We start from the raw sequence: 12,587 nt of genomic DNA on the forward strand, positions 1-12,587 counted from the left end.
TTTTTGTTAAATCTCAGTCTGGTGTAGAGAGAAGGATGCAAGCTTTTGGAGCCAAACAACAATGCTTTGAATACCAATGTTACTTACTCACTGAATGGGCTTGGCCATGTCACAGAACCTCTCTGAGCCTCAGTTTCCTCATATGTAAAATGGGGATAATTCCTACCTTGCATTGTTGTGAAGACTTGCGTGAATGCACACGGAGTACCGAGCACACTGCCTGGCACATACTAAGTACTCTCTGAACGGTGCTCTCCCATCCTCATCCTTGCCTGCAGTGCCTAGCTCAGTGCTAGGTTATTGTTTGCTTGATTTAATTCATCTTTGATTCTCCCACTGCACCTAGCATGGTGCCTTACACAGAGTACTGTGTTTCCCCAAAAAGAAGACCTAGCCGGACCATCAGCTCTAATGCGTCTTTTGGAGCAAACATTAATATAAGACCTGGTCTTATTTTACTATAATATAAGACCAGGTCTTTATAACATAACATTAATATAATATAATATAATAATATAATATAATACTGGATCTTATATTAATTTTTGCTCCAAAAGACGCATTAGAGCTGATTGTCCGGCTGAGTCTTATTTTGCGGGAAACAGGGTAGATGCTCCTATATATGGCTGCTTGAGTTGAAAACTGGAGCGGGCTAGAGAGGGAAAGCCACAGAAAGCTGTATGATCACAAGGGACCACTCTCCTTCCATCGGCCCTCCAAGCACATCTCTGCATCTCCCATTGCCTCGGTCTCCCCAGAAGTCAAACTCAGTGGCAGCTCCAGCTAGATAACACAAAGAAATGGGAGTTTGCAACATCAGAGGGTTTCTAATGTAATCAGGTGGATAATGAAAAGGTTCTTTTTCCCCCAGCCTTGAATGAGTCAGAGTTCTGTGCTTGGCTTTGCCCCAGGGAGCACCGAGAAAGTAAAATATCATCTGTATCCTCACAACACCTAAACAAATGGTCAATTCCATGGGTCAAATATCAGCCAGCGGTGTTAAGAAGCATCTCCAGTGAAGGGCAGGGAGGAACAGTAAGGAAAGGACCATTAGCAAAGGTTGCTTAGTGGGGTCCTGGAACATGGCTGCCATTAAGGCTAATACCTGTTGGCCTTATAGTGGGGTGTTTGTTTTGTCTTCGTGAAAGACACCTGTAAATGACAACATGTCTAAAATCTACAAGAATTTTGAAACTTGTGGCTCAATAATCCCTTCCTCCTGAATCAAGACATAAGTTTTCATCAAGGTAACAAACTATTCTCTCATAACGAGTATAAACCAACTCTGCATCTCAGACTTGCTCTTTTTATGTTCCTGGCCTTTTGCCACCATAGAAAAAATGTGTAATAGGCTGAGTTTTCACACTGCAGCTGGTTACTGTGATTATGTAGAAACCGACTCCATAAATTCAATGATGTGTTGCTGGCTGTTCCATAGCTGGTGAGACTAGTGCCCAGGGAAGTGGGAAATGGGTCGCCACAATCAAAATGTGGGCTCGGAACTTACTCTCCATTCTGTCCCACTTTTTCTCTCCCACATCCCTGCCTTTGTGTTAATCACCAGCTTTCTGACAACTTCCTGGCATTCTCTTCCTCTTCCCACTCCCCCTTGGGAATAAACCAGTTCAAGAGAAGCATCATCACCCTAGACTTGAAGATACATGAGAATGGTGGGAACTGAATGTGTGACACTTCACTCCCCCCACCATGTGGACAGTGTGTGGGAGGAGGGACAGCAAGTTGGACTTCAGGGGCCACTTTCTCCAGCCAGGGAAGCTGACCACCTGGAGCTAGAAGTCTTCAAAAGACCATCTGCCCAGCCCCTATCTCCAGACAGATTAGTGCATAAGCCACCCAGGACCAAGGAAAATCTCCCCTTTTCGTAAGGATCCTTGGCAGAGGGCTGTCTGAGTTGTCTCCGTCTCACACCCCACTGTGTAAGTCATGAGTAGCTGACAGATGGGGCAGAGGCAGGAGCACTGCTCTGTAGTCCAGGGAAACTGTTTGACAATCATCTCTGCACCTGACTAGCTATGGGACCTTACGGATTCCCTCTGCCTCCTGGACCACCTCCAAAATGGGGAGATGAGCGCGCAAGGGTTCTAATAGCTCTGGGAGAGCTAAATCACTATAAACCTGTGAATCTCTTATTTAAAATCTTCAAAAACAACTTCAGCCCATTTAATTGAAATAGAAAAAAAATTATTTTCAGAGATGTCTCTACCACAGATATCTCAATCCCAGGGGACCTCTTGAAATTGTGTATTTTGTGCATTTTGGGGAGTCTGTGTATTTTGATGGAAGATTAAAGTCTTAGGTAGGTATGTGATAACCAACTGCCCCCGTAAAAAAATAAAAATAAAAAGGTTCAGAACCTTCCTCTAGGCCAGGGGTGTCCAAACTTTTTTCAACGTTTTTTACCAAGGGCCATACGTGGTAAAATACACAAACAGCCGGGCCACTCACTCGAGGTGAAGTACGTATTGCCTCACCTGGTTTATTTAAGTAAACTAAATATATTTTTGGAATTTGCTGCGGGCCAATTAAAAATGGATTGTGGGCTGCAGTAGGCCTGCGGGCCGCAGTTTGGACACCTCTGCTCTCAGCTGAGGAGCTTAAGTGTAAATCACCCTGAGTGACTTCCTGGTTCCCCAGCCCTGACTCATAGTGATTATCAAGGGAAGGGTAGGAAGCCCTAGATGCAGGCCTCTGGACCAGAGTAAAAGAAGGCACTAGGCTTTACTTTTCCATCTCCAGCTGTCACTACCCATTGCTCTGCCACACGTCTACTAGCCATATGACTTCAAGAATATACATACGCTTTCTGAATCATGGTTTTCTCATCTGCCAATGGAGAATGGTTATGCCTCTCTCAAAGGGTTGTTGTGAAGAATAAAACAAAATGAGTAAATGCTTAGCTATCGGTAAGGAGCTCAAGTTAGTAGCTCAGGGTTCCAAAATTTACTACTTGGAAGACAGCTCCCCATCTATAATAATCCATCTGCCCCTTCCTCAAATTTAAATTGGTACAGTCACTATGGAAAACAATATGGAGTTTCCTCAGAAAGTTAAAAGTAGAACTACTATATCATCCAGAAATCCCACTTCTGGATATGTATCCAAAGCAAATGAAAATAGGATCTCAAAGGGGTAATTGCATTCCGTGTTCATTGCAGCATTATTCACAATAACCAAGATATGAAAACAACCTAAGTGTCTATCAACCAATGGATGGATAAAGAAGATATTATATATATATATATATATATATATATATATATATATATATATATATATATAAAATTATATATAATAGAATGTATATATTCTATCATATATAATAGAACATAATAAAAAATAGAATATTACTCAGCCATGAGAAAAAAAGGAAATCCTGCCATTTGCAACAACATGGATGAAACTTGAGGGCATTATAAGTGAGATAAGTCAGACAGAGAAAGACGAAGACTGTGTGATCTCACTTATATGTGGAATCTGAAAAAGTTAAACTCATAGAAACAGAGAGTTGAGTGGTGGTCACCAGGGGTTGGGGGAGTGGAATGAGGGGATGTTTGTCAAAGGGTACAAAACTTCCAGTTATCAGATGAGTAAGTTCTGGGGATCTAGCATATAGCATGGTGATTATGGTTAATAATACGGTATTATGTACTTGACGGTTGCTAAGACAGTAGCTCTTAAAAGTTCTCACCACAAAAAAGAAATGGTAATCATGTGATGTGATGGAGGTTATTTGCTAATATTATCATGGTAATCATTTTACAATATAGAAGTGTATCAAATCAATATTTTATGTACCTTAAACTTATACAATGTTATATGTCAAGTATATCTCAATAAATTTGGGGGGAAGAAGTTCATCCCCTATCTTGCTTCCGGGGCACAGGTGTGACACAGCAGCTAAGCGCTCAACTTTGGATAGACCCACAGTTGGGTTCAATTCCCAGCTCCTCTCCTTGATGGCGGTGTGGACTTGGGCAAAGAGTTAAACTTCGCTGTACTTTGATGTTTCATCCACAAAATGGAAAGGATGATGCAGATAGTCCTTTCATAGGGTCATGAGAAAGTGCAAAGAGTACTTAGCACACTGTCTGGGACATACCAAGTGTTGGATAAACGTTAACAACATAAGGCTCTCCCTCAGCATCTCTTGGCCTGTATCGTCTCTCCTAGGTACCATTCACCCACCTTTGGGAGTGTGTCCCTATAGATGAACGTCCAACGTGGATATCAGTCATAAGGCGGGGAGGAGTCAACAAATAATCTAGATTCCCCAAGTCCCTTCCCCCGATGTCTGGAGATGTCTTACCCCACACCCCCACCACTGCCACCCTCACCTCCAGTTAGCCCACTGGCTTGCTCCTCATTTCTTTCAAGGTCTTGATTCAAACATCACTTCAGTGACATCTCAAGCACCCATTTAAAAATTTCAAATGTCCCCCCCCATACACCCCCCCCATTTCCCTCTCCTCTTTGCTTTATTTTTCGGTTACACCCATAGGCATAGGATACACCTCAGAATTTGCTTACTTATTTTATTGTCTGTCTCCTCCCACTAGAATGTAAGCTCCTGGAAGGCAAGGATCTTTGTCCACTTGGTTCAGTTGCCATCCCCACAGTGCCTAGAACAGAACCCAGGGCAGGTAGTGAGAACTCCGTTAACTATCTGTTGAATAAATAAGAAGGAGTGTCCAAGTAAGTGCGTGAGAGAGTGAGTGAGTGAAGAGAAGCCTTATTTTTATTTTCACAGGGCAGTAAAGGATGAGGGTTGGTTTCAGATCTGACTCAAATCCCTCTCACCTGCCTCACCTTGGAATTCTTTTTCTTTTAGGTGCCACACAAGTTGCATCTGCCCCTAAATCTGGGTGCTGATTCCGAACGACACCCCCCCACCCATTAGAGGTAAGCACCCCCACCCACTTTTGAAAATGAAGAGTGAATATAGGAGGGGAAAGAATCCCAGCCACCTCGGGGTGGGGGACAGGGGAATCCCCATGCTCGGGTTGCTTTTCCTCCTGTCCCCCGACAGCGCTTGCCCTGGGGGGCGGGGGCGCGGCCGGCCTGTGGCTGACCAGGGTGGCGGCGTCGGGGCTGGTGGCGCCTTCGCTGGACCCGCAATGCCCCCTAGTGCCGCGCGGAGTCAGGGCGCCGGGCTCCCCCGCCTGATGTCACCACCGTGCAGTCAGCCCAGAGGAGGCTCATTGAAAGCAGACCCTCCTCGGCGCTGGCTGGGCAGAGGCGCCGCCGTCCGCAGAGCTGCTGCGGGACGGGCTGAGCCCGGCGCCCCCCGCCCGCCGCCCTCGCTCCCGCCGCTCCCGCGCGAGCCGGCCCCGAGCGCCTGACGTGGACCATTAACTTGGAGCTGCCGCCTCGTCCCCTCTCCCCTCCTCCCTCTGACAGGCGAGCGAGCGGCGCGGTGCAGGAGGAGACGTGCTGCCGGGCTGGGTGCGGGAAGAGATGACTCCTCTCCAGGCGGGCGCCTCAGGGAAGACCACCGCGGGGGAGGCAAAGTTTCAGGGCAGCTAAGGAGCCTTCGCTGCAGCCCTTTTCGCCCTGTCAACCCCCTGGCTATGGAGGGCAGACTCTAAAATGAATCCCGATCTGGACACCGGCCACAACACATCAACACCTGGCTACTGGGGAGAGTTGAAAAATGCCAACTTCACTGGCCCCAACCAGACCTCCAGCAACTTCACGCTGCCCCAGCTGGACATCACCAGGGCCATCTCTGTGGGCCTGGTACTGGGTGCCTTCATCCTCTTTGCCATCGTGGGCAACATCTTAGTCATCTTGTCTGTGGCCTGCAACCGTCACCTGCGGACGCCCACCAACTACTTCATCGTCAACCTGGCCATCGCTGACCTGCTGCTAAGCTTCACTGTGCTGCCCTTTTCAGCTACCCTGGAGGTACTGGGCTACTGGGTGCTGGGCCGGATCTTCTGCGATATCTGGGCCGCCGTGGACGTCCTGTGCTGCACCGCCTCCATCCTGAGCCTGTGCGCCATCTCCATCGATCGCTACATTGGGGTGCGCTACTCTCTGCAGTACCCCACGCTCGTCACGCGGAGGAAGGCCATCTTGGCGCTCCTCAGCGTCTGGGTCTTGTCCACGGTCATCTCCATCGGGCCTCTGCTTGGGTGGAAGGAGCCGGCGCCCAACGACGACAAGGAATGCGGCGTCACCGAAGAACCCTTCTACGCCCTCTTCTCGTCGCTGGGCTCCTTCTATATCCCTCTGGCGGTCATTCTGGTCATGTACTGCCGCGTCTACATCGTGGCCAAGAGGACCACCAAGAACCTGGAGGCTGGGGTCATGCGGGAGATGTCCAACTCCAAGGAGCTGACGCTAAGGATCCACTCCAAGAACTTTCACGAGGACACCCTCAGCAGCACCAGGGCCAAGGGCCACAACCCCAGGAGTTCCATAGCTGTCAAACTTTTTAAGTTCTCCAGGGAAAAGAAAGCAGCCAAGACCTTGGGCATAGTGGTTGGCATGTTCATCTTGTGCTGGCTCCCCTTCTTCATCGCCCTGCCGCTGGGTAAGTCGGGGATGGGGGGGGGGGGGGGGACCAGGGAGGCTGGGCGTTTTCCCATCTTGGATTTACCGGTGAGCTTACTGTAAAGTTTTTTTTTTGGTGGGTTTGGTTCTTTTTTTATGTGCTCTGGGTGTGTTTAGAGATTGGAGACGATTGTTCTGCAAAGGTTTTGCAGATTGGGTAGCTGGCTAAGAACCAACTCAGGTGTTAGTGGAACACGGCTGAGGTACTAGTCACTCAAAATAGAAGCACGGGAGGAAAATGTGGTATGCAGAAATGACTCATGCAACAGCCTCGGTTTAATCATTTAAAAGGCCACTGGACTTGAACATCACACCAGCGTTATTTCGGTAGTAATGATGTGCCGGCGAAGGCAGTGTCACGAATGCAGCATACAAAGTAGTTTGTAGTTACCGCAGACGCAGCACTGGGGAAGCAGGGAGGCAGCTCGTACGCAGAAAGGCAGTTTTCATTCAGCATTTCCAGGGCGCTTGCAGAGGCTGCGTGCTTCCCCTCCTCCCTTCACCGCTTGCTGTCATCTCAGTGCAATCCCTTCATTTTAAGTTAATAAGTGCATTTTACAGCCACACTGCCCCAGGTAGCCCTTAAGTTATCCAGAGCCTGAGATGGGAAAGAGAGGGAAGATGGGCAGAGGGTTACACATTCTCAGTTTTCACCCCAAAATGTCCCTGCCTCTGGTGATTTATGAAATGCTTAGAATTAAATTACAGTTATCCCTCACCTTGAGCTGCCAGACACCAGATCCTGCTAGGATGAAACTGAGTCCTTCCCTCCTGTAAAAACCGTTTCATCTTCTTGTATAAGGTGGTCCTACCGAGTTGTTCAAAAGTCGACCTGACTGATTTCTTCCAAGGAAGCAGGGGTCTGGGTAGGAGGCAAACCTAGCGGAGGGTACTGTGATGGTGATATGCTGTCCACATGGCCTGGAAACACTTGTCCCTCTCCTCTGAGGCACTGCTCTGCTTTGATGTCGTCTCCTCTCCCTGGGGGACACTCCAGAAAATGAATGGAGGGAGATGGTTCAGCACCGTCATGGGCCGTGACATCGCGAGGGGTAACGGCTGCTCTGTGCACGGCCGCACACGCCTGCCTTCCCCCCTGGGGCTTAGTTAGAACGCAACCCCACCAAATTCCTCAAGTAACTACAATTCGGAAGACACACTGCTTTCAAGAGAAAGGGGCAAATGGAAAAAAAAAAGCAAACTGATGTCAGGAGTTTCCGTTTCAACAAGACGAAGACAAAAAAGGCTGTTTAAGCTACTCACCGTGTTGTCGTTTTTAAGGCAGGCTAATGCCTGTCAGAAATATTTTTAATGTGTTAAGTGGAAAGGGTTCGAAGCTCTGCCCCCAGGAGTGATCACATCCCATGGCAGAGAAGTTTCTTTTCTTTCCCAAGGTCTCGGGGGCCTTTTGCAGGCTTGTTGGGTTAAAGTAGATGACAGTTCACACTGCATTAGGCCATACAAAGATCATGGTTGTACGTGGAACTGATTTGGCCACTTATTAGCTAAATGACCTTGGGACATGACCGCTCCTGTGAGCCTCAGTTTCTTCGTCTGTAAAATAGGGCTAATTACTATTTGCTCCATGGGGTTTGCACTAATGCATAGAAAGGACTTAATACAATGTCTGGTGTACAGCAAATGCACAAGGAAAATTAGCTGTTAGTACTACAAACCAAAGCCCTCAGCTCTAACTGTGTGTTTTCTCCTTCTTTACTCATTTGCCAAACCCACACCTGGTACTAAAGGCTCAGAAGAGAACTGAGCCTTTCTGCCTCCTGCTGCTGCCCACTGGCCTGCAGAGGCTATATGACTAAAGTATCCTCAGGAAGGAGAAGGCCCCAGCAAGAGGCAGGGATGGATCAGAGGTGCAGGCTTTCACTTTAGGGGGCACGAGAAACCACTCCAAATAGGTGAAGAGGCTGCCAGCATGTTGAAATGGAAACAGCACTGCTCTGGGACTCAGGAGCAACCCTGGGTGAGCTCTGCCATCAGTTAGCCCTATACCCTCAGGCTTGTTGCTTTACCTCTCTGGGCTTCCGCTCTCACTTCCAAGGAACCAGAGGATTGGGCCAGATCAAGGGCTCTCGAACTTTAATAAGGATCGGAATCATCTGTGGAACCTGAGAAACATTCAGCTCTTCTTGGGCCCACAGAGAACCTGACTCAGTAGACCGGATGGATCCCAGGTGATTCTGAAGAGATGGTGTACAGACCAGGCTTTCAGAGTCAATGGTCAGAGGACCTGCCAGCTCCCTTCAGGCTCCAGCCTCCTGGATGCCAAGGTTTTAAATGCTGCAAAGCTTAGCCCTTCCCCAGTCACGCAGAGATGCAGGATGAGGTGGCTTCTCGCTGGGTCCTCCTCGTCAGGCCCACCCTCAGTTTCTTCTCACTCACACTCTCTCCACTTTTCCCCCTTTCTGTTTACACCTCCCTGAGACCTCATCTCCCTAACAGCTCAGGGCCTTGGCCTCCATGCCATAGAAAGGAAGACTTTCTTGCCACCATGATGCTATCAGAGCTTGTTTCTCCTCTCCTTGCCGTGAAAACTTTCTGATCATCCATGCCGTTATCTCCTGGAGATCTCCCACTGTGCTCTCCCTGAGCCAACTCCACCCCTACCTTCTCCCCTGGAAACCCCTGCCTTGGCCTCCAGGCCTTGGGTTGGGGATGGACTCCGAGAGGTACAGAAGCGCTTCCAACCGAGAAGGTGCTTCATTAATGTGTTCTTAATAGTTTAGCAAGAGCATCCAAGCAAAACCAAGGTGTGGGTTTCTACTTCCTCTGAGTTCAAATAACACCCAAATACAAATAGCATGATGTAGAACAATAACTCCTTTGGAATCTGAAGAACGTTCCAAATTCTAAATTTTCCATGAAAGACTTTTTGCTCACAAGGGGAGAAAGCAGATGTGGGGGAGACAGTGGTTGGCGAACAGAAGTGCAGGTAAGAGCAACTTCCAATTGGCGATGTCCAGGGGCCTGGATGACTGGAGATTTCCATTGCCCTGTTTGTCTTCCCTGTGGGAGAGAAGGGTTGGGATTCCTCCTAGGAAGGAGGGAAAATAGCCATGCCCCCTACAGGGTCCTGCCAGGGGCTCCATTTGTTTACCTTCCTCCCTTATTTTTATTTTTGGGAGCAAGGTTGGGCAGCGCGCAGTGGGGGCCTCCGGTCTCCTGTGGAGCCCTCCCCACCTGTTACACCCTCCCTACATCCTCCCCACCCTTTCCCTGTGGCCTCAGACCTAGTTGGGCCAGGGACCAGCTCTCACTTACTCGGGAGCAAGGATGGACGCCACCAAACAAGGACCTCTTTATTCGGCCCCTGGAAGGAGGCCATAGAGGGACAGGAAATAATTGGAATATAATATAGTGGTACTCCTACTCGATGGGCCATGTGCAAGATGTCCAAGGGCTCTTCAGCTGCCTGGCATTGTAATGAAGGCCCGCTCCCACCCGCCTGGGGAAGGCCTGGTCAGGGTCTCAAGAAGTGGCTGCTGGGCTATTGAAAGGGGTGCATTGCATTGCAGGGAAAGATGAGGGGGGCAGGATAGCAGGAAGTCCCGGGAAGCCAACTGGTAGCTGGGCTTAGTACGCTGTTTAGAAAACACTGGAACCTTGCCCCGTTCCAAATCTTTCCTCCGTCTTTTAAAATGCTGAAAGGCACCAGGAAGCCATTATTGAACTAACTGCTTTCCCCTCCAAATAAATGAAGGTCAATTTCAAAGAAACAGTTGTACTCACCATAGTACTGGAACCCAATAGGAATTCCTCTCACCCCTGATTTGGCTCTCCAGGCCTCTCATTCAGAGTGGCGCTAATGAATCCCCACCTTGCACAAGAGCACCAGGGAGGGGAAGGGTCTCAGAGATGACTCAGGACAGAGCCGCCCCCACAAACACACACTAATTAGAGGTGTCAAAGCACAGGGATTTGAGTTGCTTACAAGGAAAGCAGTTGGTCTGAGTGAGGGGAAATTATTTACACACAGGGAATCCTTCCTGGAAGAGGGAAATCCTACACAAGGAAAATATATTTGACCACTGATGAAATCATTAATAAAGACTACTAGGTGCTAAAGCACCTACTATGTACTAAGCACTATTAATGACTGGGTTGTTGGGCCAAAACCCAATATAGCTCCTGCCTGCAGGAAGCTTACAGCCTAGTGAGACTGTATTAACATGGAGCACGTCCTATGTGCCAGACATTCTGCTAGGCCCTGTACGGACATTATCTCATTAATCTTCACAGCTACCCATGACAGGGAACAGTAATTGCTCCCTCTCGTACAGATGAATATACTGGAGCTCAGAGAGGTTAGCCTTCTTGCTCAGGTCACACAGCAAGTAAATGATAGAGCCAAGAGTTGAATCCAGATCTGTCAGAACAGGCACGTACCTCTTCCACTGCGCACCCAGGAGAGTCTGGCCTTTTTGCTCTCTAGTCCCAACCTACTCTTACAGCAAATGTCCTCCAGGAACCCAGAGCCATCTCGTCAAAAGCTGGTTATTGTATTTCCATGACAGAGCCTAGCCCTCTTTCCACTCCCCATTCACCCCCGAAAAGAGTCACCCAAAAACCATCAGGGAAGTTTATCCACATTTTAGCTCAGGGCTAGATTTTCTCCACACCTTCAGCACTGTGTAAGATTGGGTCTCTCAAGGTTGGACCTTTCATCACCCCAGCCAGAAGGAAAAAGTAGGCCCTCACCCTTCATCTAAGGTGCTAGCTCTGCGTCTTTAAGCATTCATTCATTCACTCATTCACTGAGTAATATGTATTTATTGCAGGTCTATTATGTCCAGGCATTGTGCTGGAGATATAGTGGTGAGCAGAATAGCTATGCACCATGTTCTCATAGGATTGAGTTCTAGTGGGGAGCACAGATAATCTGAAAAACATATGCATGCAAATAACCATGAGCACAAATTATGACAAGCGCCTTGAAGGAAGGGGATGAGATGCTATTAGAAGTCTGTAACCCGAATCAGTATATCACTGAGGATCCTGAGTGACGTTTAGACAGAACCCTGAACAGTTTGGAGAAGCTAATTCAGTAAAGGTGGCAGGTCGCAGAAGAGGGGTCTGGGCAGACCCTGAGGCAGGAACTGGTGAGAAACTAAAAGAGCCTGGAAAATAGAAAGGAGACAGGTGCAAGTCACAGCTGGAAGTGTGGGCAGAGGCCAGGCTGTGCAGGAACTTTCACGCCACAGGAAGGACTCCAGATTTTATCTTAAGTTGCACTGGTCACTACTGGAGGGTTTGAAGCCGAAGAGAGATAGAAGAGAGATAGAATCTGGCTGCCGTGTGAAACACACACTAGAGACAGGGCGGTTAAAAGGCCATAATCCTGCTGAGAGCTGGTGGTTACCTAGACTAAGCTGGTAGCTGTGGAGATGGAGAGAGGTAGACAGGTTCAAGGACTTGCAGATGGGTTGGTGATGATGTAGGATGGTTAGTGAGAGCAGGAAATGTGTTTTCAAGAACCCTGAGGTTTCTGGGTGATGCAGGCACCGTTTGTTGAGATGAGGAAGATGGGGGAAGGGGCTGGTGCTATGAAACACATGGCCAAGAGAATCCATCCCAGGATCTTCCTTGGACCCCATTCTTCAGGGCCCATAAGACACCATACTAGGAATGATCTGCCAGACACTCTTATGCGTTGAATAGTCAGAATGTCCCAACCCAAAAGCCAGGAGCCACAACCAACTGCTGACCTAGCTGCAACTCAGAAACTTCAGGCAGGGCGCTGTCTTAAAAAGGATAGATTCCTGGGGCCCACCGCAGACCTATTGTATCGGAATCTCTTATGATGAGGCTGAGCATCTCGACTTTTAACAGGTTCCCCCAGGTGATGCGTATACAGCAAGCATAGATAGCGTCAGTCCTCCCCCAGCCTGGGAACCCCTTTTATCAACACCCCATGGAGGGCCCAGAAAGCTTGATTAAGCTTCCCCCAGAGCACCCCAATCCTGCATGGTCCACATGGAGGAAGGCAGGAAGGCTGG

General features: G+C 48.5%; 1 protein-coding gene across 1 annotated transcript in view; it reads left to right on the plus strand.

Annotated features, from left to right (window-relative positions):
• The window catches only part of ADRA1B (adrenoceptor alpha 1B), an 83,361-nt gene that overhangs the window by 34,666 nt on the left and 36,108 nt on the right, over positions 1 to 12,587 (plus strand). Inside the window, exons 2-3 of the mRNA XM_019740580.2 lie at positions 4,850 to 4,920; positions 5,419 to 6,556. Of these exons, the coding sequence (XP_019596139.2) occupies positions 5,608 to 6,556 (949 nt within the window). The 5' untranslated portion in view covers positions 4,850 to 4,920; positions 5,419 to 5,607. The remainder of the gene's footprint in view (positions 1 to 4,849; positions 4,921 to 5,418; positions 6,557 to 12,587) is intronic.

The sequence above is a fragment of the Rhinolophus sinicus genome, linkage group LG10, assembly GCF_036562045.2.
Source record: "Rhinolophus sinicus isolate RSC01 linkage group LG10, ASM3656204v1, whole genome shotgun sequence".
NCBI classification, from domain to species: Eukaryota; Metazoa; Chordata; class Mammalia; order Chiroptera; family Rhinolophidae; genus Rhinolophus; species Rhinolophus sinicus.